Below are 25,299 nucleotides of genomic sequence, written 5' to 3' on the forward strand. Positions count from 1 at the left end.
AACATCCACTCTGCGTAGTGTATTAAAAACAAAACAAGCCCAAACCGGTTTGGCTCAGTGGATAGAGCGTCGGCCTGCAGACTGAAGGGTCCCAAGTTCGATTCCGGTCAAGGACATGTACCTGGGTTGCGGGCACATCCCCAGTAGGAGATGTGCAGGAGGCAGCTGATCGATGTTTCTCTCTCATCGATGTTTCTGACTCTCTATCTCTCTCCCTTCCTCTCTGTAAAAAATCAATAAAATATATTAAAAAAAACAACAAAAAAAAAACAACAACACATACACACACACACACACACAAAACACCTCCCATTTTAAGGATCAGATGATTGAGTCTTGGGCACATATTGAAACGTTTGAAAGAGAAGATGCGTTATTAATTTTGCCACTAGATGGCAGGAATTTGTAAATCAAAATGAACAGAAACCCAATGTTCATACTACATCAAAGTATTCTGATGACAAGAAGAAATGGCCCGCACATGAGGGCTGGGCAGGCTTAGGTAGTATATTAAGGGGAATGCAGTTTATCTTTGATGGCCCTAGACCAGGGGTGGGCAAACTTTTTGACTCGAGGGCCACAATGGGTTCTTAAACTGGACTGGAGGGCTGGAACAAAAGCATGGATGGAGTGTTTGTGTGAACTAATATAAATTCAAAATAAACATCATTACATAAAAGGGTACGGTCTTTTTTTTTTTTAGTTTTATTCATTTCAAACGGGCCGGATCCGGCCCGCGGGCCGTAGTTTGCCCATGGCTGCCCTAGACCCTAACCCTAACCCTCACCCCTCTCTCCTCTTCCCACTGACCCCCCTCAACTCCGATGCCTTCACAGTGTTAGGTGAGTCAGGAACTCATTGGAGTGGGAGCCATGACAGTTTCGAATCTACCTGCTACAGCAGCTTAGCTTATAACAAAGCATGTGGGTGATTCATATCTGAACTCTTGATCTCAGGCACCTTTTAAATCTTACTTTGGGAAGATTATAGGTCCCCAGCGGGCAAATACACTTGGGTTGATGAAATAACGGGCAAGCTAGAGTCATACCTCCCAACTTGAAGCATTTGAAAATCACACCCAAGGCAGCACTGCGGACTCCATCAGAGTTCTGGAAGAGTCTGGGAATTTCAGCTCTGTGGGAGCTGTATGGCTCACAGCTTCCACGGTAGAAGGCTGAATTAGAAGTCCTGGCGACACCTAGCCACCTGCTGATTTTAATTCCTGCCTGCCTCACCTTAGTGACTGTTTATGACTTACCTAATGGAAACCATTGGAACACAGCGCTAGGTTAGAGGCGGATAGCAGCATGGCAGTGGGCACGGACCTGAGAGGGGAATCAGTGGCCTGGAGAATCCTCTCCCCCTCTCCCCGTTGCCCCTGACCCCTGACCTTGGACTAGTTCACCTCCCTGAACCTGTCTTCTCACCTGTAAATCAATGCAACTGTAGGGGGTCTGTTCCAGTGCTCATATTTTATGATTCTATAGTCGCTAATTTTGGGGTCTTTTTTATTGATTTTAGAGAGGAAGGGAGAGGGAGAGAGAGAGAAACATCCACGATGAGAGAGAATCATTGATCGGCTGCCTCCTGCACGCCCCCACACTGGGAATCAAGCCCACAACCCGAGCATGTGCCTTGACGGGGAATCCAACTGTGACCTCCTGGTTCATAAGTCAACGCTCAACCACTGAGACGCACTGACGGGTCGGGCCTTAAAACTATTTTAGAATATCTATGTGCACAGTGGCTCTTAGAGTAATGCTTCATCTGGGGGGAACGGGTTAGAAATGCAGATTCCTGGGCCCCGCCCAGACCTGGGGAATCAGAGCCCCGGGGGGCGGGGCCAGGGCTTTATCAAGCTCCCAGGAGAGTGTTGCTCGCTCCGGTTTGAGAAGCGCTGCCTCAGAGGGAGGCCTGCAGGGCAAATGGACCGCTGTGTTAGCGCCGGGCACAGTTTCTGACATATCAAAGCCACTCAGCCAAGTTTTCAGAGAAGGAACCAAAAAAAGGACTCATTTAGGACACAGAAGATTGGAAGAGACAGCCCCATGGGCATGGTCTGTCTTCATCTTTACAAAGGATCGATGGAAGGGTCCATCACTCGGATGGCCGACGGCTCTTACGTAACTGTAGTTAAAGGTGCGACATGGCCTTTGTAACCGAGTGTCCGCTCTTCATTACCCCGTTGTGACACATGAGCTTCCTTCAGGAAACAGTTGGTCCCTGAGGAGGAATAAAAAACAATACAGACGCCAAGGTTTGCCTTTTGGGGTTCACCATCAGGAAGCGTGGAGCTGCGGGGTGATTCTCTACTCCCTTGTCCTCTTCACGTGGGTGACTCTGTTCTCTAAATACCCCCCTCCCTTGCCCCCGTGCTCTTGGCTTACTCAGGGGAGTAGCCTCAAACCTTTGGAATGGGGCAGGGTATAGATTGGAGATAAGAAGGCGCTGGGAGGGTGCAGGCAGCCCTGGGCTGGAGACGTGACCTTTGACCCCGCAGGCTCACTGTAAACACTGACCAACACGCAACGCGCAGGGCTGTTCTCCATGGCTTGCACCCTGAGCTGGGCAGCACGGCTAGGACTGTGGAACGTTTGGTGAGAGAGGGGTGCAAGCTAGAGAGGATGAAACGCGGCGAGGGAAAGGCAAGCCCGAACTTCTGGACCACGTGATCAGCCGGGCGGCTGGGGGACTAAAGCTCAGGGGAGCTGGTACCCCGCCCTGGGAGGTGCGCCTGGGGATCTGTGGGCAATTCCTCCGGATCTTCTCTATCCTGTCGCTACATTGAAGAAACTTGTCTCCCTGGCCTGGGACCTTTCCAGCAATTCGATCCTTGTCCCTATTGTGACAAGCAAGCAGTAGTTGAAGACAAACCCACTGAGATGTGGGTTTCAAACATGCCTGGAGTCCGGCCGGAGCGGCTCATTGGTTGAGCTTCGACCTCAACCCCTAAAGCAAAAAGGCAACATGCTAAGCTTGCACACCCCCTGCTGGGGATCGAGCCCACAACCCAGGCACATACCCTGACTGGGACACGAACCGTGATCTCCTGGTTCATAGGTCAATGCTCAACCACTGAGCCACGCTGGCCCGGCTCCTTCGTTTGTTTGGGCTACATACCCAGAAGTGGAACTGCTGGGTCATATGCAAGTTCTGTTTAATTTTTTAAGGAACCCCCATACTGCTTTCCACAGTAGCTGTACCAATGTATGTTCTCACCATCAGTGCAGAAGGGTTCCAATCTCTCCTCATCCTCGCAAGGCTTGGTGTCTTCTGTTTCATTTTATGTTATTTTTTGATAAGAGCATCATCCTAACGGTGTGAAGTATCTCACTGTGGTTGTGATTTGTGTTTCCTTCACTGTTTGAGGACCTTGAGTCTACATTGAGGCCACTCATTCTGTTGCCATCCGTTCCCATTGCCTCTTCTCTTTTATCCATTGAATTTTATCTCTTCATTGAATATTTGTGCAAACGTGTAATGGATAGGGACGTAGAGCAGTGAACAAAGCCTACGCATTCTCTTTTAAAACTTGGAAATCATTTGTTTGGTTTGATTTTAGCTCCAGAAAGTCTTGGTCTAATGCTGAGATTGGATACCCCTAGGTCTTCTCTTTCATTTTCTTTTCGGTGAGAGGTGGTATGTCCCTTCCACCCATTACTGTTCACCACAAGCTCCTGTGATAGGACTTCGCTTTGCTTTCCCGCTCCTCGGCTACTGGGCTGAGTTCCCCGTATGCAGCCGGGTCTCCCCTCCTGTGGAATGACGTTGACCCTCAGGTAAGCTATTGGGGGAGAAAGACTCTTAGCTCTTTCTAGTCTCTGTGCCTATTGCTTCATGGTTCTCATCTCAGGCATAGGAATACACAGGCTTAACTTCAGCTAGCACTGGCTGTGCCTTTAAGAGAAGAGCCAGAGGCCCCTCCCACCCGGTTGATACACAGGCAGATAACACACTTGCTGGCGGGTATCCATGCACCAGCACCTTCAGAAGAATGCGTTACATTTACCAGCTCTGCATTCTCTGTTCGAATATATTGTGTGCATTCTGTTTCTGATCAAGCAAAGCTGTGTGAAATGTAGGAAAAGCTTGCTCTAAAATGAGCCAAAGCCTTCAGGTGATTCAAAAATGTAACCCATTGTTTATGGTAAATTCTCTTTAGTCTCACTTTTCCGTGAGAGGCAGCAGGACTTGAACTCTGGCCACTCGTGGGGTGGAGAAAGGAGTAGGACTAACAATGGCAGAACAATTAAAAATGGCAGTCACAGCCCAGCCGGCATGGCTCAGTGGTTGAATGTGGATCTCTGAACCAGGAGGTCACGGTTCGATTCCCAGTCAGGGCACATGCCTGGGTTGCGAGCTCGATCCCCAGTGTGGGGCGTGCAGGAGGCAGCCGATCAATGATTCTCTCTCATCATTGATGCTTCTATCTCTATCTCCCTCTCCCTTTCTCTCTGAAACCAATAAGAAAATATGTTTTAAAAAAGAAAGCCAATAAAAACTAATTAAAAAATAAAATAAAAATAAAACCAGGAGCCCTAGCCAGTTTGGGTCAGTGGATAGAGTGTTGGCCTGTGGACTGAAGGGTCCCGGTTTCGATTCTGTCAACATACCTCAGTTGCAGGCCCCACCCCAGCCTTGGTTGGGTGCGTGCGGGAGGCAACCAACTGATGTTTATCTCTCTCTCTCTCTCTCTCTCTCTCTCTCCCTCTCCTCCCCTCCCTTCCGCTCTCTCTAAAAATCAATGGAAAAATATCCTCAGATAAGGATTAAAAAATAATAAATAAATAAATAAATAATAAATAAATAAACCAGGAACAAATGCTGGTCTGTGCCCAAGAAAGTTCAAGAAAAAATAATTCCATAACAAACCCAGATTGTGTGTGGGGTTTTTTTTCATTGATTTTTTTTCTTTTACTTTATTCTGGATTTAGTACTTAAACTCTCTTTTCCTGAGATTGAGCTTCTAATACTTCCCCAGCTGCTCAGGGAAGAGCTGGCCATGAATTAAATTTCGCTTTCACTCTTGAGCACAGCGGGGTGTGTATGTGTGTGTATGTGTGTGTATGTGTGTGTGTGTTCCAACTTTGAATATCTAGTCATTGCCACAAAAAACTAAGCACCATTTCTATGTATAACTCACAAGGCAGATAGAGCTAGCGCGTGTATTTATTAGGACAATTTCCTAGCTGACCATACTAAATTGCCTTGGCCTAAAACAGTGGTTCTCAACCTTCTGGCCCTTTAAATACAGTTTTTCATGTTGTGACCCAACCATAAAATTATTTTCGTTGCTACTTCATCACTGTAATGTTGCTACTGTTAGGAATCGTCATGTAAATATCTGATATGCAGGATGGTCTTAGGCGACCCCTGTGAAAGGGTCGTTCGACCGCCAAAGGGGTCGCGACCCACAGGTTGAGAACCGCTAGCCTAAAACATCCCGCGTATGTCGGCAAATTTCCAACACATATGGCATCCCCAGGAAGAGATGCCTTTTCCTAATTTGCACAAAGATGCCGTATGGACTCATGGCAACCTCAGTAAGTGGTTGTGCTCTGCCTACTTCTGCTAGCAACTTCCTAGCTCTCGCCTCTCGATCATCACCCCAATCCAACACTCCCTCCAAGGAATGCAGAGTGTGGTGACGAGTCCCATTCATTTATTTGACAACCATTCACTGAGGGTCTCCCGGAGAGCTGGCCGCTGTTCTGGGTTGGACGTGCAGTGACCTAGAAGGCCAAGCCGCACATCACCTGCTGGCTCTGCAGTGAGCCCACAGACACCCATGTCGGGCCGAGCCGGAAACCCCACCCTACGCCTTCCTTCTCCGCAGTCATTTGATTTCAGGGGAATAAATCCACAAGGCGCAATAACAGTGGCCGCGGGCTTCCACGTGACACCCTCACCGTGTCCTCATGACAATCCAGTCCCATATACAGTGGAACCTCATTTCTCCAACATCTCCCATCTCCAACAATTAGCTTCTTTTTTAACGTATATTTTATTGATTTCAGAGAGGGAGAGAGATAGAAACATCAATGATGAGAGAGAATCATTTACGGCTGCCTCCTGCATGCCCCCCACTGGGGGTCAAGCCCACAACTCGGGCATGTGCCCTTGACCAGAATCAAACCCCGGACCCTTCAGTCCACAGGCCGATGCTCTATCCACTGAGCCAAACTGGCCAGGGCAGGAGCCCATCTTTGTATGTGCTCATGAACACTACCCAAAGCAGACCTTTTCCTGTTCCATGAACTGGGTGAGGCAAACATCACCTCCGGCTATGGTTAGAGAGCCGGCAGCTTCCTGCAATGTGTTCATTTACTCAATCTATAAATATAAAAGCCAAGCGACTGGAACGACGAAACAACCAGAACGATCAGAACGACCAGTGGCTATGACGCGCACTACAGCGGCCACCCGGCCTGATCGGGGCCCCAATGGGCCCCCCAACATCCCCTCCCCTGAGCTGGCCTGGCCCTGATCATCTGTGCACGAATTCATGCACCAGGCCTCTAGTCTTAAACAACATTTGGTCACATTTATTAGCACTTATTATGATAGACACTCTTCTAAAGACATCTATTAACTCATGTATTTCTGGGTTGTTGTTTTTGTTGTTGTTGTTGTTGTTAACCCTCACCTGATTTTTAGAGAGTGGAAGGGAGGGGGAGAGACAGAGGAACATCAAAGTGAGAGAGACACATCGATTGGTTCTTTCCTGCACGCACCCCAACTAGGGCTGGGGATCGAGCCTGCAACCAAGGTATATGCCCTTGACCGGAATTGAACCTAGGACCCCTCAGTCCATGGGCCAACACTCTACCCACTGAGTCAAACTGGCTAGGGCTCTGTTTTTTTAATCTTTATTTTTATTGATGTCAGAGAGGAAGGGAGAGGGAGAGAGAGGAACATCCATGAGAGAGAATCATGGACCCGCTGCCTCTTGCATGCCCCACACTGGGGATCAAGCCCGAAACCCAGGCATGTGACCCAGCCAGAAATCCAACTGTGACCTCCTGGTTTATGGGTGGATGCTCAACCACGGAGCCACACCGGCTGGGCTCTCATGTATTTCTTATGCAAACTGTAAGATAGGAACTGTTTGATCCCTCTCTTGCTCACAGATAAGAACCTTGAGGTACATCAACACTAGACACCTCACCCAAAGTCACTCACCAAAGTCACGGCAGGAATGTGGTGGAGCTTGACCAGGAGCGAATCCTGCAGTCTCCTAACTCCACCAGGTGGGAGGGCGGGAGGAAGACACAGCTGTGGGGCAAACCAACCAAAGGCCGCTTATGCTTCTGAATGGCTGTTAAAACTTTGAATTAACTTCCAGGCGGCTATTTCCACAGTTATCTAAAGAGAATAGGTAAGCCCTAGCTGGTTTGGCTCAGAGGACAGAGCGTCGGCCTGTGGACGAAAGGGTCCCAGGTTCGAATCCGGGCAGGGGCACGTACCTCAGTTGCAGCCTCCTCCCCGGCCCGGGCCCTGGTCAGGGCTCATGCAGTAATGTTTCTCTCTGTCTTTCCCTCTCTTTTCTACTCTCCCTAAAAATCAATGGAAAAATGTCCTCAGGTGAGGATTAACCAGATAGATAAGTAAGTAAATAAATAAATAAATAAAATCGGATAGGTGAGCGGCCGACCCCCAGGAGCCACCGCGTCTTGCTCACCCATGAACTTTCGGGCCTGTTGCCCACACTGATCCCAAAGAACAAACACTTGTTCCTTATGGACTCGGCACCTATCCCAGAATCAGCCCGGCTTCACCTCCTCCCCCCCCTTTATCTATAGCCAATGTCAATTCTTCCCAAACCCCCACAAAACCCTTACAGGGGTCATGATCAACATAAACTGATGAACAAAAGTAGATCCAGAGACAGAGAAGCATCGAACAGACCGCCAAACCTCAGAGGGGAGGTGGGGGAGGTTGGAGGGGGTAAGAGATCAACCACATGCATATGAGCATAACCCATGGACACAGACACGGGGGCGGGTGGGGGGTGAGGGCATGAACTGGGGGGTGGGAGTGGTCGGGGAGAGGTCAATGGGGGAAAAAGGAGACATACGTAACACTTTCAACAATAAAGAACAAAAAAAGAGAGAAAAACAAAATAGTGTAAAGTTATAAACACAAAACAAAACAAAACCCTTACGTCTTTCTTCCCCAAACTGCGCCCAGGAGCCGGGCGGCCCAGGACGGTGGCCAGGCGGCCTTCCTCCTACCCCTGAGGCTGGTGGCCCAGGCACAGCACCTGGGCCTCTTTCTGGATCACGTGGCTCAATAAACCTTCCTTTGGAAAAGCTTTCAGCTGTGAGAGTGTTTAAGGCTGAACAAAGGAGGAATATAGACTTACTATTCTAGTAACCAGAAAAGTGTTTCTAGCTAAAATGTAACTTCTAAAATCTAAGAAGCAAACACCTAAGCATAAACAAATTTCTTTTCTTTTTAAAAAACATATTTTTATTGATTTCAGAGAGGAAGGGAGAGGGAGAGAGAGAGAGAGAGTGAGAGAGAGAGAGAGAAAGAGAGAGAAACATCCGTGATGAGAGAATCATTGATCGGCTGCCTCTAGCACGCCCCCTACTGGAGGTGGGGCCCGCAATCCAGGCATGTGCCCTTGGCCAGGAATCAAACCCTGACCTCCTGGTTCATAAGTCAATGCTCAACCACTGAGCTAAACTGGCCAGGCAAGAGTTCTTTTATCAATGAAAACTTTTACAGTAATAAAAGACCCAGTTTATGTATAAAAGCAAGGCCCTATAGGAACACATACAGCCTTCACACAGCTTGTGATAAAGAGCAGCAGTGAAAATACTTCCCACAAAAATAAGTTTACGTACCATTAAATCTGAAAATTAAAAAAAAAACTCACATTGATAGCTCAGCAGCCTACCCATGGCTTCGTCCCTGGAGACTTGTATTAAGCACTAAATTGTTTCTCTTATCCCCAGCACTACTTGGTGGACTTTATTTTCCAATACTTCAAAGCAGCTGAAATTAGAGAATTAGCATAAAGCCGGTCCTAAAGGGCTATTTGGAATCCAGGGTTTATTATTTTTATTCATCCAATAATAAACATTCAGTGAGCACCTGCTCTTTGCCAGGGGTGCCTCTAGTTGCTTGAGAATAAATACAAATAAAACTCATCTTTTATTGTGTGTTAATCATCACCTGAGGATATTTTTCCATTGGTTTTTAGAGAGAGTGGAAGGGAGAGGGAGAGACAGAGAGAGAGAAACATCAATGAGAGAGGGACACATCGATTGGTTGCACATGCTCCAACCCTGGGGCCAGGGATCAAGCCCACAACCAGGTAAGTGCCCTTGACCAGAATTGAACTCAAGCCCCTTCAGTCTGCAGGCCAGTGCTCTACCCACTGAGCCAAACGGGCTAGGGCTAAGCAAAACTCATGTTTGTCCTCAAGGAGCTTGGCGTCTCATTGAGACAGAACAAGCTGAATAGGGAAACGAAGACAGATAAACAGCACTTTGCAGCCAGCTGTAAATCCTATCTTCCCTAAAGCAGGGAGATTGCAGAGAGAGGAAAGGAGAGGGAGAGAGAGATAGAAACATCAATTGGCTGCCTCCTGCAAGCCCCCTACTGGGGATCAAGCCCACAACCCGGGCATGTGCCCTGACCAGGAGTCAAACCGTAACCTCCTGGTTCATAGGTCAACGCTCAACCACTGAGCCACGCCCTGTATTGTTCCATTTCCCCTGGCCTGCCAGCTGTGAGATTCTGGAAGGGGTCAAAATAATGGAAATTTCCCGTGGCTGGGCTGCTCTTGTGCCCACTTGGTAAGGTAGGACCTTTCTTTCCTGTTACTGTCTCACCCAGTCTTTCCTGGCAGTTCTCAGTGGCCTCTCACACGAGTTCATCAGCAGTTCTGCCCAGAACCGGGACATTCACTGTGTTTTCCTGCCTCAGTGCATCCTTGCTGCAATCCACTCCCTCTAAACTGGTGGGGAGCCACTCAGCCTTCCCCAGGCCGCCTACCACGGGGGACTGTGCCATGCCCGGTGTTCCCTACAGAGGCCCAAGTGAACCAGAGGCCAACTGTGGGTAGCTTAGAAGTGGGACAGTCACCATCTCCAATCTGTCTGCCCTTTGCCATGTAAGTCTCACAGGCTGCTTGTCCCACAGGAGCTCATCAGAGATTTGATGTGGAGGAAACTGTCTACACCATGAAGCAAAAGAAAAGCAGGTTTCTGCCCGCCTTCATGTGAAAAGGTGGGTTTCAGATGTATTAAAGGCCTACATAGGAATGGTGCAAGCACAAAGCAAATAGAAGAGAGCTTGGGGAAAATGCATTTCCCATAAAGAATGGAGGAGGGGTCCGGCTGGGCATGGCTCAGTGGTTGAGCATTGGCCTATGAACTAGAAAGTCAGGGCATATGCCTGGGTTGCAAGCTCCATCCCTAGTAGGGGCTGTGCAGGAGGCAGCCGATCCATGATTCTGTTTCATCTTTCTATCTCTCCCTCTCCCTTCCTCTCTGAAATCAGTAAATATCTATCTCTATATAAAAGCCTAATATGCAAAATGTGGGAGTTGGACCAGGAGACCCATCGCTCGCATGACATGCACTGACCACCAAGGGGCAGTGCAGAATGAAGGAAGGCCCTGGCTGGCAGTGGGGTAAGGGAGGCCCAGATTGGCCCTGATCACTGGCCAGGCCTAGGGACCCTACCCATGCACGAATTTCATGCACTGGGCCTCTAGTATATATATAAATATTAAATATTAAATATAATATATATATATATATATATATATATATATATATATATATATAAAAGAATTGAGAGGACTTTTAAACAAAGCCCTCAAGGCATAGTGCTGGGTAATGCCCGTTGTTGGTGGGATACATGGATCAATGCCCTGTGGGTAGGTAGATGGGTGCTGCCATCTTGGTCACATTACGTACACATATGCTTTGTGATCCAGTGTGTGTGTGTGAGAGAGAGTGTGTGTGAGTGTGTGTGTGTGTGTGTGTGTGTGTGTGTGTGTGTGGTTTTTCTTGTTACACAGGGAGCTGTATGGGGATATTCATCTCAGCTTTGCTTGTGGAAGGCAGTTAGTTGAAGGTCATCTAGGCGTCCATCACTGGGGAAGTTGATAAATAAAGGTGGTGAATGTCCAAGATGGAATATCATACGGGAATTAGAAACCAGGGTCTGACTGGAGAGCACAGTTAGCCACACGGGAAAAGTAAGATAAATATAATCATTAGAATGAGATCTACAGTACAGTACCGTTTATATCGTCATGATACACGCAAATAAAACAACACTACGTTTTTCTTTGAATTCTCCAGAAGACATGTTATTCAGATGACGGGCCTCCTGAACTCATCATTTAATTTCCTTTGTTCCCTTGCCTTTCCCTCCACGTCTCTCCCCTTCCTTCTCTCATCTTCATCTGATTTATCCAGGGTGTGTCTTTGAGTGTCAGTACAAACCCACTACCAACGTCATGCTGTCATGAAGAGCAACGGAACAACTTACACAAGGGGCTGAAATGAGCCCAGGTCCTCAAGTGTACTTCTAGGTCTTTTGGTTATTGTAGGGAGCGGCTAGAGCAGTGGTTCTCAACCTTCCTAATGCCGCGACCCTTTAATACAGTTCCTCATGTTGTGGTGACCCCCAATTTCATTGTTACAAATTGAACATAATGAAAGCATAGTGATTAATCACAAAACAATATGTAATTATATATGTGTTTTCTGATGGTCTTAGGCGACCCCTGTGAAAGGGTCGTTCGACCCCCAAAGGGGTCACGACGCACAGGTTGAGAACCGCTGGTCTATAGGGTTAAGCCTCGGACTGACCTGTTGGCAAAGCCACAAACAAGTCCCAGCTTAGAAGGCACAGCCCTCTTAGCATAATTAGGCTTGACCTTATGACTCCCTAGATCTTACCTAGGTAGCTAATGGGCTGTGGGAGGTGCAGCCAAGTGCTGGCAAAACAAGTGAAACTCACAAGAACAGTGTAACTATGGTGACCACTACTTTGTTTACCTCTGGCTATAAAATAAAGGCTCAACTTGCCTCTGGATCTCTCTCTGTGGCCTCAGCCAGGCACAGGAGATCCACCTAGACCCAGCTTATTCTCTTTGTCTGTCTTTTCTTTAATCCTTCACCACCACCCCCTCAGGCTCACCGAACCCTTGGCTGTGCTGGCCCGGCATAGGTTATGGTGGGTGTTAGGAAATACTAGTACATAATTAATTGCAGAGAGAGCAATAAGCATATACCTATCTCTGTCTTTATATCTCTCTGCTTCTCTCTCTCTTTTTAAAAAATATATTTTTATTGATTTCAGAGAGGAAGGGAGAGAGAGAGAGAAACATCAATGATGAGAGAGAATCATTGATCAGCTGCCTCCTGCACGCCCCTCACTGGGGATTGAACCCGCAACCCAGGCATGTGCCCTTGACCTGAATCAAACCCGAGACCCTTCAGTCTTCAGGCCGATGCTCTATCTACTGAGCCAAACTGACTAGGGGTCTCTCTCTCTTCTTGTAAAATCATCTAGCCTGTTTTCACAGACTGGAAGGAAACCTCAGCTATTCAGGAACTATCGCTGGAGAAAGAAGATTCGGACCAACTTAGCTTGGATGGCGTCCCTTGATCTTGCCATCAGCATGGATTGTTGGGCCTGCCCATGGAAGGGAACCCATCCAGTAATGTTGAAGAATACCCATCTATTTCTCAAACCCCACACTTGGGCATACATCCTAGAGAAAAACCACAACAGATATGCACAAAGAGACAGGTACAAGAATGTTCATTGCAGCAGTGTTTTTAATAGCAAAAAATTGTAAACAATCTAAATGTCCATTAACAGCAGAATCTCAATTCTAATATGCAATAGACTACTGTAAAGCAATAAAGAGAAATGAATGAAAACGCTATCTATTAAAAGGTATAGTTCTTATAAAACGAATGTTAAATAACCAAATCAAAGTGTGGAAGGATATGTACAGTATGATACCATTTACATCAAGTTCAAAAAACATGCCAAACAATATCACACATTGTTAAGGACATCTCATCATGTGGTCAATCTGTGAAGAACTGCGTGGGAATGATACAAAAGCAACGTGGGACATGGGGCTGGGGCAGGTGGCTCAGAGCATTGCCACTCTCTCTGTTTATTTCTTTAAAACAAAGATCCAAAACGATAAGGTACGTTGCTAGGATCTGATCAATCCGGGTGGGTGGTACACAGGAATCGACTTCATAAAATTACAGAGAAGAATGTAGGAATTACAGAGAAGAATGTAGGCTTCAAGTATACAAAAATCAAATCTAAATCAATGTGTGCTTAAGTAGAGCTATAATTACACACACCTCCGTCACGGCCAGGACAGGATGTCCACACATCCCATTTGCCCACGTTGTCACCAAAATCATATAAATGTCACCAAAATCATATAAATGCCAAGCTAGGGCTCCGACAACAATGGAGCTGACACCTCTGGAACTGGTTTGCTCTCTTCACTGAACGCTAGATAACGGCCACAGAGAAAATTTCGAGGGGGGAAATAAACAGTAGGAAAACAATCTAAATATATTTTTTATTATTGATTTCAGGGAGGAAGGAAGAGGGAGAGAGAAACATCAATGATGAGAGAGAATCATGGATCGGCTGCCTCCTGCACGCCCCACACTGGGGTTTGAGCCCACAACCTGGGCATGTGCCCTGCCCGGGAATCAAACCATGACCTCCTGATTCACAGGTTGATGCTCAACCACTGAGCCACGCCAGCCGGGCTAGAAAAGCAATCTAGAATTGAAAGGCACGAGCTCTCAGAAGATGCACTAAATTCCAGGCAGAATGAATGAAAGAAAATTCCAGACCTAGACGGACCCTCGTGAAATTCATGCTTGGAGGGAATGGAAGCAACAGATCTTCTAGGTGAAGTGTGGGGGGGGACCTTTAAAGGAACAAGAATAACATTTAGCAAAATGATGCAAAGAGATGATGGGCAATGACACCCAGGTTCTCAAGGAATGTGACTTTGAACCCGGAATCCCGTAGGCAGCCAAATGATGGACGAGGCAGAAGGATGGAGTGAAGGCGTTTGCAAACAGGCTAGATTCAAAAAGGCTACTTCCCACGTCATCTTTATGGGCAACACTTCTCTAGGCGATATAGGGTACAGGAAACCGTGGGGCCCATTCGAAGGATGCTGGGAAGGGAAGTCCCGGGATGGTGTTTATTACGATAAAAACAGGTTGATACTAGAAAAGGAAGTCAAAAGGCTCTTGGGGCATAGGAATTGCAGCTTCTGCCTGCTTCTCTGGGGATACTTGAGAAGCTCCATTTTGGAGGCCAGCCCGCTGTAGGAGGCGCTGCTGTTCTGAGAGCGCCATGCTGTGGCGCCTGCCTCATGGACAGGTCACAGGTACCACTGCTCAGGTAAGCTCCTAGCCCTTTGCTGGTCACACAAGGAGCACCCCGAGCCCCGCCAGGCCTCCTCTGGCCTCATCACCACCTGCCGGCACCTGCAGGAGAGAGTGTGCGTGAAAACCGCCCAGCTGAGCCCATTCCCAGAACCAGGAGAGGCAATAATAAACGGTTCTTTACGCTTCTGTATTTTGGGGTGGTTTTTAATGTATCAATAGAAACTGCAGGGTGGGGGGGGATTTAAACCTCGAAAGTAAATACAAAGGGATCTAAACATGGCATCGTTTTGAGAAATCTTGTCAATCATTTAACACAGTGATCCTGAGACTTGAGCATGTATTAGAATGGCCTGGAAGGCCTGTGAGATCCCAGCTTGCTGGGCTCCACCCTCAGAGGGTCTGGGCAGGTCTGGGAACGAGCACAGGAGTCTGTGTCCAAGTTCCCCGGTGATGCTGATACTGCTGGTTCGGGGGCCACCCTTTGAGAACCCCCAGCTTAAGATACCATGAGGTCACCGGAAACTCTCTTTCCTCTTTCCTTCCACGTGGAGGGCTCTTTGTTCCGGCCGCTGAATGACTTAGTTTCTTGAGCAAGCAGTTGACTACACGGTTTTCCCAGGCTGCAACGGTTACACAATTTTGATCCTTAAACACTGTAGGAAGCATTGTTTTTAACAACAATGTAAACGCGAAGGTACTGGTGGCCTAAGGTAGAGGAGGAAGTGAAGAAGTGGGGAGAAGAGGGGACACAGGCTAGGGAACACACAGCTTCATTCCACATAGATGAGGACTCCAGAGAGACCGTCTAAAGAGCAGAGTTGCAATTAGAATTTTTCAAGTTCACTAGGTAACCAAGAATAGAACATAATAATAATCTCCCTATCTATCAAACACTAGTTAGGGAAGTAGAATAAAAGGCGAGGGCTAACGTAAGCAAGTGAATTCCTTCTTCTTCAAGAGGTAGTCATTCGAAATCGAAATCATCCAGAATTGGTAAGTCAAAAACTTCGTTAGAATTAAGGAGAAAACCATGAGAAAAACTAAAAGCAGAAACTGATGAAATGGGTTGTGCCTTGAAACTGGCAAGGCGGGTGGGGAGTTACAGGACAGGAGATGGTTGTTTTTTGTCCTAAGTTCTTTGATGGAACTTAAATTTAAAAAAATACATGCTGGTATTTGTTAGATGAAAAACAATGACGCTATTTACTTGGCCCAAAACTGATGAACGAAACTGCCATTACTGAGTGCAAATCCTGATTCTGACTAACATCCGTGATTGGGGGCGAGCTATGTGGCGTCTCTAAATGCAATTTCTTTCTTAAAAAAGGGATGATAATGGTAATTTCTCAAAGGTTGTTCTAGGAAATAGATGTGATAATGACGCATGAAGGTCATGTAGCACAGTACCTGGCACATTTGCATGAATAAATATTAGGCAGTATTATTATTAATGCCATCAATATCATACGGGCAATAGATTGGAGACCAAATTCAACATGAACAACTTAGGAGAAAGCGACCTCAGTGGACTAACCCCTCTTCCCATAAATCCTTGAGAAAGACATGGTCCCGCTGGTTAAAGTCCAGCGTCTTTAGTGATTCATCTGCCAGTTGAATTATTCAGTCTAACCCGATCTCAAAGTCATAACTGGGCTCTGGGATGAGCGCAGTGAATACAGTCATAGTGCCTCAGAACACTTTCCTATGGACCTCACGCTAAGAAAATCCCCACCTGTACAGGCAGTACATCAAAAGTATTGGAATTCCCAGCCCAGAGCAACTTGGCATATTAACACAAACATCCATCCATAGAATGGGCCAGGGCAGAGAAAGCTGGAGGTTGCCCATGTGGATTTTGATGGCTTATGTCAGGGCTGCGGTCGCGAATGCCTTTCAAGTCTGTATTTCAACTGGCTACCCTGAGGGAAGAGCCTTAGAGGACATGGCAGACAGACCCTTGGGTGGTCCTGCCCCTGGTGGTCATGCCCTGCCCAGCCTTCTCCCCTTGAGTGTGGCTAGGACCTGTGACATGCTTATGAACAATGGAATCTGGCAACTGGGAAGGAAGATGGACTGAAGGACGCCAATCTGTTAGTTTTGAGTCAACCAAAAGCACAATTATCCTGGGCAGGCCTGGCTTGATCAGGTGAAAACCCACAAAAGTGGGAGGGACTAGGCCCTCCTTGAGGCCAGAGATTCTCCCTGCAGGCTTGATAAAATGAGCAGCCACGTCGGAGATGGCTTTGAAGCCTTTAAGACCTCAGGGCAGCCACGTAACATCTCCTAAAGATGGAAGATTGAAAGAGGGAACTGGCCAACACAGACGAAAGTGCAGCAAAGAAACAAACAGTGATAATACGGGAAGCGAAATGAGCAGCAAATGTAAGGGGAGGAAGACAGCTGACTATGGAACTGCTGACATGGCCCCTGTTGGAGATGGGAGTCGTGCAGGCCAGAGGAGGGCAGAGAGGGTGCGGTTACCGACAGAAATCACCGCGGTGGCTGTGATGAAAAGGATGAAGCTGTCCCAGAGGAAGTAGCCCTGGGAAAAAGACACTCACATGAGAGGAACTCTTGGGAGATATTTGCCAACATTGAAAGTACCAATGATAACATGTTGGAAGCGGATCCAAATTTCGAGAGGATTTGCCAAAATACAGAAAAGATGCTCACTCCATATAAGTTATATGATGACTCAGAGAAGGCAAACGCTGTCCAAACTACTGTTTTTAAGGCTTTACAAAGAAGACCCACTTTAATTCTCAAAGTTTCTAATGTTTAAATTACCGTATACTAAAGAAATGTTGTCCTATATTTTCCCACATCCTTAACATTTATAACTGACAGTAAGAGAGTGATATTTTGGGGAAAAAAATCAGTGTTGGTCACGGCACAACTGCAGTTTGTGTTCACTGCTTATTAAGATCGCTTTGCACAGATTGGGCTGCCACGGGCATCTTCAGCCCTGCACATGCGCAGTAAACACTGCCTGCGTGCTGACTCACTCTGAGTCCCTTCCTTTCTTCACACATGGCAAGGGATGACCCATTCTAGAATTTTCGGCAGGGACCATGTCAATGATGCTCTCCATTGTACCCCACCCCCAGCACCTAGCACAAGGTCTGCTCAGATTAGGAAGTTGTTAATAGCTATTTGAATGAACGAATGGACATATCCAGATTCTAAGTGGGGACAGGAGTCATGGATCATTTAGCGAAAGGATAGGATGGGCAAAGGGTACAAATCAAAATGAAATCAGGAGAAACATCACTTGGTCGGCGGTTACCAAGAAGGCTTAGCTTCCTGAATCCCAAAGCTCCTTCTGCCTCAAGGTGTGGATGCTGCTGCTGCAAATGGCACAGAATTTTGGTCCAAAGTGTGGAGTGGAAAATGAGAAATAGCAGGTACAATGAAAAAACACACGCCACACCTCAGCGCTTTAGAATTAATGTGCAACAGAAAATTGAGATGCAATTAAAAATGTGGAGGGAAGATTAGAGTCAGCTGAGCTGAAGGCGGCAGGCTGAATGGTGAAGTGAGCTAGTTGGGATGAGCTGCTGGCTTATCTACTTCTTCCAGCGGAGCAGGATTTAAGTCAGTCCATTATTCTGTGCGGCAGAAATATTTGATAAAGACACGAATTGTTCTTCCGTGGATTTCCTAGATATAGACTTTGAAATTAAAAAGTGAGAGGGTTCGGCCAGGGACGAGGTGAAATAACTAAAGAGTATCCAAGTTTTCTGGTTCAGGTTGTTATGAATGAAAAAGCAGTTTAAAAGGGAAGGCTCTGCCTCTTTGATCTTTCAAAGCTGAGAAGTGATTTCTGCCATCTGACTTTAAAGAAAGATTTGGGATGTTATAAAGAGAAAGTTTTATCATCACCTTGGGACTGCCAGAGGCAAACGAACTCTGAAATCCATGAAACCAAACCAAAAACTAGTCACACACACACACACACACACACACACACACACACAATCTACTCAGACACCTCCCCTACACCACTATTCACCCAAACACATACAACTATCTACTCAAACACCTCCCCTATACCACTATCTACCCAAACACTACTCAAACACCTCCCCTAAATCTCTATACACCCAAACCTCTATACACCCAAATACGCCCCCCAAAAAAACTGAACTTAAATCTCTATACACCCAAACCTCTATACACCCAAATACGCCCCCCAAAAAAAACCGAACACTTTCCGAGCAGAGACAATTTCTAAATGTCCGGAAGCCATAGGAATCACCTAATCATGGCTGATTTTGCTTTTTCTCTGATTTCGGAAGCCATAGGAATCACCTAATCATGGCTGATTTTGCTTTTCCTCTGATTTCAAAAACTGTCAACATAATTATGAATGGTGAAAACGAGTCACAGAGCAAACTTCTCCCATTGCCAAATCAAGAGTAACCCAGGAGGAATGAATTAAGAGTGCCATCCCGAGGAGCTCAGCAGTAACACCAAAAAAAAAAAAAAATAGCTGGCATTTAGAAATGTATGTGACAGGAACATAAATGAAGATCGTTGTTCCTAAGATAAGTCCTAAATTTATAGCGAAAGGCATCGACCCATTGCAGTGCTACTGTAGCTGCTCATTTCAAGATTATTTTTCTTTTCTGGAAAAATAATTTATTTCGTGATTAGACTAATTCTGGGAGTGAGTCTGTGTTAATGTTAATGTCTGAGGCAATTGCATGAGTTGTTGGATTTACCGTAAGCCTGATGCTATGGTGATGCTATGGTGGTGGTTCATCTGAGTGTTATGTCTTTGGGCGTGTCAATCGTATCCATTCTGGCCAATCCACTTACAGAAAACATGGTGCATCTGAGACTCAAACAGAAAGGCAAGTGTGGTCAGAACAAAGTTAAATCCATAACCACATACAATAATAATAACATGAATATATATACAGAATAAAAATTGAAAAAAGATGCCCTAAATTGTTGACAATGACTGTCTTTGGGGTTGGGTTTATAGGGATTTTCACTTTCTTCATCATTTATTTTGGTAATATTTAATAATTCTTAAAAGTGTGAAAATGGCATTGAGATTAAGTTGAAAAGTTCTTATCTATAGAAAGTTCTTACTGAAACAGTCATGGATTAAGTGCTATAATGTCAGAGATTTGCTAATATATACAGTGTGGAAGGACATGTGTAGAAATAGAGAAAATAAATTAGACATGAATTGGTATGTGATGAGTACATATTGTTTCATTCTATCATTGTGCCTGCTTTTGTGTATGCTTGAATGTATTATGATAAAAAATTAATAAAAATGAGAGGTGATACAATTGAATAGAGGCTGGGGAATAAATGTAAAGAGCCGCAAGTACAAGGAATTTCTATTCTCTAACTTCAGCGGTCTCCAAACTTTAGTAAATGCAACCCTACCTGCGACCCTCTTTTTGCATACATTCACCAGGCATATGCTTGTTAATTCATTTATTTATTTAAAATGATGTACATATACCACTGTACTATTATGCCATTATAAAATATATGCAAACATAAAAAAGGCTAGAGAAAAATCAACACAAAATCATTCTTCCTATACTCTACTGGACATGGACCCCACTTAGGATCCCATGTGTGGTGAGTGGGGGGACCCCTTAAGGTTTCCTAAGTCGTAAAGAGTTTGTTGATAAGAAACAGAAATTTATCGGAGCACCCACAGATAATGGGAAATGGACTAGAAAGACCCAGAGGGATTTCGCTGCGGCCTCTCAAAGAACTGAAATGAACAAAGAAGTTGTTCCAACTGAATATGTGATTTGAACAAAGAGCATCACTTCCTTAGCATTTCTTTTATACATATGCAATACACATAATGTATTCCGCACATGGAGCCAGGATATAATATGCATATAAAGCAAATATCCCCACATGTTATCTTGGGCACTGTATTTAACACAATCATTATGAGGATAATAAAATCTAACATTAATTATTTAATCTGCCAGGTGTTGTGGTAAGAACTTGACACACATAAGTTTACTTAAAACTCATGACAACCCTATGAGACAGAGAAAAAAATGGATTGGCTTTCCCAAGATGAGAGGGCGAGAAAATGGCAGAGTTCAAACAGAAATCAAGTTTCTGACCTCAAACCCCATGCCCTTAACTACGTAACAATACTGCCTCCATAGGGAATTAATGGCAGTGTCCAAACCATAAGATGGCTGTGATGATTACATGAGATAATATATGTGATATGTTTAGCACACTGTCTGACATCAAACACACATCCTATTAATGTTAGTATTTTAGTACACAGAATATTTACCAAAAATTTCCACAGTAAACACCATTAAGATTTCTCAATATCAAACATCAATATTTAGAATTGTAATAAAATAATGTTTTATTTAAACATTATTTTGAATAACACATGTAAGATTTCTCAATATCAAACATCAATATTTAGAATTGTAATAAAATAATGTTTTATTTAAACATTATTTTGAATAACACATGTCTAAACTCCTTTTGTATGCTACCATCTACAACTATGTGTGACTTTTGTTACTGAGTCTCTATAGAACGACTGATGAGAGACAGCGACTGTAGACTGTGTTAAGCCTCCTGTCCAGTAGGCTACAAAAATGGAAATATCTGTACTTGGCATATACTCCTGTCAAATTTGAAGGAGCCACGTACATAAATAGGAGTGTGTGTAGCTTGAGCACTAAATGACCCATGAACTATATATGTACATGTCAATTTTATTTTACAATTGCAGAGTTTGCATTCTTTTGCTTTGACCCAAAGATACATTTTGAGAGAGACGACAGTTCTGAAAACCTTTTTGCATTCTATCGGTTTTACCTAACGTGGTCAAATTGACCACTTGTTATTTTTTTTCAGCTTTCATATATCTATAGGCCAATCCAGATTAGATCATTTCATAAATAATGATTTGTTTAATCATGGCTTCTATAGTAGAGTAGCCATCTCTCTCTGATTTGCTGAACATTCCGGATTTGAAATTTTGTCCCAGTGTTCGACTGTAATTCCAAGTTGGGTTGGAAGTATTGGCCCCGGTAGAGGTGCGGTATGGAGCTCTGTGGTGCAGTCTGCTTTCCATGACTGGATCTGCACTTGCTTTAAAGAATCATCAAATGTTCCTCTTTTTTTGTAATTTTGCAAATACTTTACTAAAGGTTCTGTCACTCTTAAGGGAATTCTAAATTTCATGGTTGAGTTGGGGAGGTGGATGATGTCTTTGGTTTACATATTTTGACATTTAGTCAAAGCAGATCTGTCTTTTCATCAAAAAATTAATTTTAGTATTATTCTTTCATTTTATGTAATTAGATAATCTATAACTAGGTATTACCCAGGAACCTGCTCATCATTCTCTCTGTTCTTCTATTGGGAAGTATTTTAATTCTAGGAACATCTGGCAGAGCATTTGTGTTGACACAATAGAATCCACCTCCACCCTTTTTGAACCCAAATGGAATAAGCCAAAATGAAAAATGTAGGATTCCTGGAAGAAAGCATCAGATAACCAAATGCTATGAGCAAAAAATTAATTTATTATATATCTTCTCTAATCATTCATAATAGCTTCTTGGATTTTAAATGTCTTTTTGCTATTTCCAATGCTTAAAAATCATAATTTTAAAACATAAGTACTGTTTTATATACATTGTGATTTCTTTTCTTTTTTTTATTTCTAAATATGAACGACATGGTCTCCAAATATCCACTTGGAAGGAAAGGGGATGGGATTCATTGTTTTGCTCTAACACAGAATTTAAAATTTCACTTCATATACCCCGAGTTTCGACTATATGAAAAATAGCCAAATGTCATCACTTTCTCGTATAGCTCTTTTACATGTATATATGTATCATATAAACAGAATACATCTGATTAGTACATTTCAACATCTCACCAATGTGACTCTTTTATCTCCTTTTTATACAAAATAACAAAATATACAGAGAGAAGAAAGGAAACGTCTGTTCATCGTACAAGAAAGAAAGGAAATAAAAGTTCATGTATGGCTTTGCAAAGGTAGATTATGATGTGACTTTCACACTTTTATTTATTTAAAAGCATCTTGAGAGAACGTGTTAGTGTGCTTACAAGGGCGGCCATGGTGGTTGAAGGTCGCGTCGACAGCCCGACACCGGGATCCCCAGTGGTCTTTCCTGTGGCTGCCTCGGCAGCCTTCAGGAGACAAATGTAGTTTATGACCACTTCATCGATCTTCACTACAATTTCCTGCCGCTGTGTTTCGGAGCTCACGACTTTCACTAATCGCATGCAAGCTTCTGTTAGGCAACAGAGCACTTGAAAGCTGGAAGTCATAGCTACGAGCATCTCCTCTGGGCTTTTCTCGGCCATTGCCATTTTCCTACAGGCACTTCCTAACTGTCTGGACTCAATGGACAACAGTTGCTTGTACTGAGAAAGTGTAAGGTCATATGCTTCAGGGCGTGACTCCTCTCTCTTCCCCTTGGTTGCCCTGACAAGGCAGAGCAGCTCATTGGCATCATTTTGGGCTGCGAGGAACCCATCGGGCATTGCATATGTGCTCTGCTTTAGGGCACTTATTCTTGCAATCCGGGCATCAAAAGCCAGGTTGCTGAAGTCCGTGTCGTCCGGGCCACTCAGGTCTTCGGCCCAGACCTTCAGCACTGGACACCTGGACAGCTCCCCTTCTTGCTTCTGAATCCCAACAGCCAGGGGTGGGCTGGTTGGTTCCGGCATGGCTTTAGTCATCTGTAGTGGAAAGAGGCAAGAGACCCGGTGGGTGGGTGCTCCCTCCTCTTCATCCTCATCCTCATCTTCATCCTGCCCTCGGTTTAGGAAGCAGTAGCTGAAAGGTCCCCGGCATCTCCAATTGCTGCCCTCCAGCTTCCTCAAAGGCAATGTCTTATACAGCTTTGAGTCTTTGTGAGCCACCGGGGACCTTTTGTGGGCCTTCCCGTCGGGGCTAAAGTGCATCGAGCTTTGGGAAAAACTTTTGGTGAGCTTCTTTCCCAGGGGGAGTTCTGCTCGCCTTTCTGAAGTGGCCTCCTGTGCTTCTTCTGTGACACCTGGACACTTTAAGCTGACTGTACCCTTGGTTCTCTCTCGGAAGGTCTCCAAACCTACACATCCTGAGAGGACGCTGCTGCTACGTCTCAGAGCCCTCTGGCTGGGGGGTGTCCCATGGCTCTCCCCTCTCAGATCCAGTGGCTGCCAGCTCACAGCCTCTCCGTAGGCCTGGGATGCTTGGGAGAAATCATTGGGGTCTTGATTTGGAATTGGCACCTTTGATTCCGAGTGAATGTTTGATGGTAGCAGGATGGGATCAACTTCAGGATATTGAGACCACACTGAAGGCATGCCTCCTCGTCTCTCCTTCCCAGACTCTGTCAAAGCTACACTAGGGGTAGTAGGAAAAACAGAGAGAATCATTAAACATCGTATGGCGGTCAGTTCGCTACATCTCTCTGTGATGATTGCTATTTCCCAAGGATGCATTCTAGAAGGGCTGCCATTTGTCAGGGTCACCCCGCTTTCCAAAGACTGACTTCTGAGGTCACATTAAAAAAATACCGTAATCTGTTATTTCTTAAACTGCTGATTCATTTGGAATTGTCTAGAAATCCCCAATGTTTCCAGGGAGACAATGGAATGACATGAATTGGTTTGCTCCCATTTACCTGTCAAAGCTTAGACACATAATTAGAAAAACGCACATTCTAGGTATAAACTATTCAAACATGTTTATGACACTCAAGTTTCATTTCAAGGGAGTTAGGTTAATCCTGGCATCTGTTAATTTTTTATAAAGAAGTGGCCTAATTTACTGAATGCAAATTATATCAGCTCGCCTTTTAAAGAGGATCCCATGAAATTCTCCTGGTACAGGTTTTGAAGTGGAGACACTGGGCAAATTATGTGAAGAAAATCTCCATTTCACAGAATTTTTGTGAGAAGAGGTAAGTTGGTGAAAGCATGCTCTAATTAGTTTAGAGATAAAGATAACAGATCGGTGATGAATTATGTAAATTCACAGGCGGGTTTCCCATGGCAGGTGAAGCCAGTGGTGGGTTTTAAAAAAATTGATTTTAGCCCTAGCTGGTTTGGCTCAATGGATACCACTGACCTGCGAACTGAAGGGTCCCGGGTTCGATTCCAGTCAAGGGCACATGCCCGGGTTGCGGGCTCGATCCCCAGTAAGGGGCGTGCAGGAGGCAGCCGATCCATGATTTTCTCATCACTGATGTTTCTCTCTCTCTCTTCCTCTCCCTTCCTCTCTAAAATCAATAAAAATATATTTTAAAAAATTGATTTTAGGTTTGAGACAGAGAGAGAGAGATCAATTTGCTGTTCCTCTTCTTTATGCATTCATTGGTTGATTCTTGTATGTGCCCTGACCGAGGATTGAACCCGTGACCTTGGTGGATGGGGACAGTGCTCTAACCAACTGAGCCAGCAGGCTAGGGCTTTTTTTTTTAAATTGAGTGGTGGGTTTTGAGAAAGTAGATCATCTTAAAAGAGCAGGAATAGACATTAACCAATGTAAGATCTCATTAACACATCAGAATATTCCGCTGGGAGTCTTACAGAGTCAAGAGGAATCTGTAACTATTGCTGAAAGGCGAATGATCTCTCCCAGTCCCTCCAACTCCCTGACCCCCTTGCTCTATGATCCTTCCTTGCCTCTCAAAAATGAAATGGCAAAAATCAGAAATCCAACACCTTCAAAAGAAAATCAGACCCTTCTGTGACTCTAAGCAATATTATCTTGTTATCACAAGTCACCCAGGGCACTGCTGAAAGTCTGCATTTAGAATTTAGAAACAAATACTGCTCCCTCAGATTCTAAAAGCAAGAACAGAGCAAGATTCTAAAGAGC

General features: G+C 44.9%; 1 protein-coding gene across 1 annotated transcript in view; it reads right to left on the reverse strand.

The window, feature by feature from the left end:
* Positions 1 to 25,299, reverse strand: part of FRMPD4 (FERM and PDZ domain containing 4) — a 250,140-nt gene that overhangs the window by 28,519 nt on the left and 196,322 nt on the right. The window contains 2 exon segments of the mRNA XM_023753743.1: positions 16,905 to 16,965; positions 22,533 to 23,665. Coding sequence (XP_023609511.1) covers positions 16,905 to 16,965; positions 22,533 to 23,665 — 1,194 coding nt within the window.

This window comes from Myotis lucifugus, unplaced genomic scaffold (genome assembly GCF_000147115.1).
Source record: "Myotis lucifugus unplaced genomic scaffold, Myoluc2.0 scaffold_49, whole genome shotgun sequence".
NCBI classification, from domain to species: Eukaryota; Metazoa; Chordata; class Mammalia; order Chiroptera; family Vespertilionidae; genus Myotis; species Myotis lucifugus.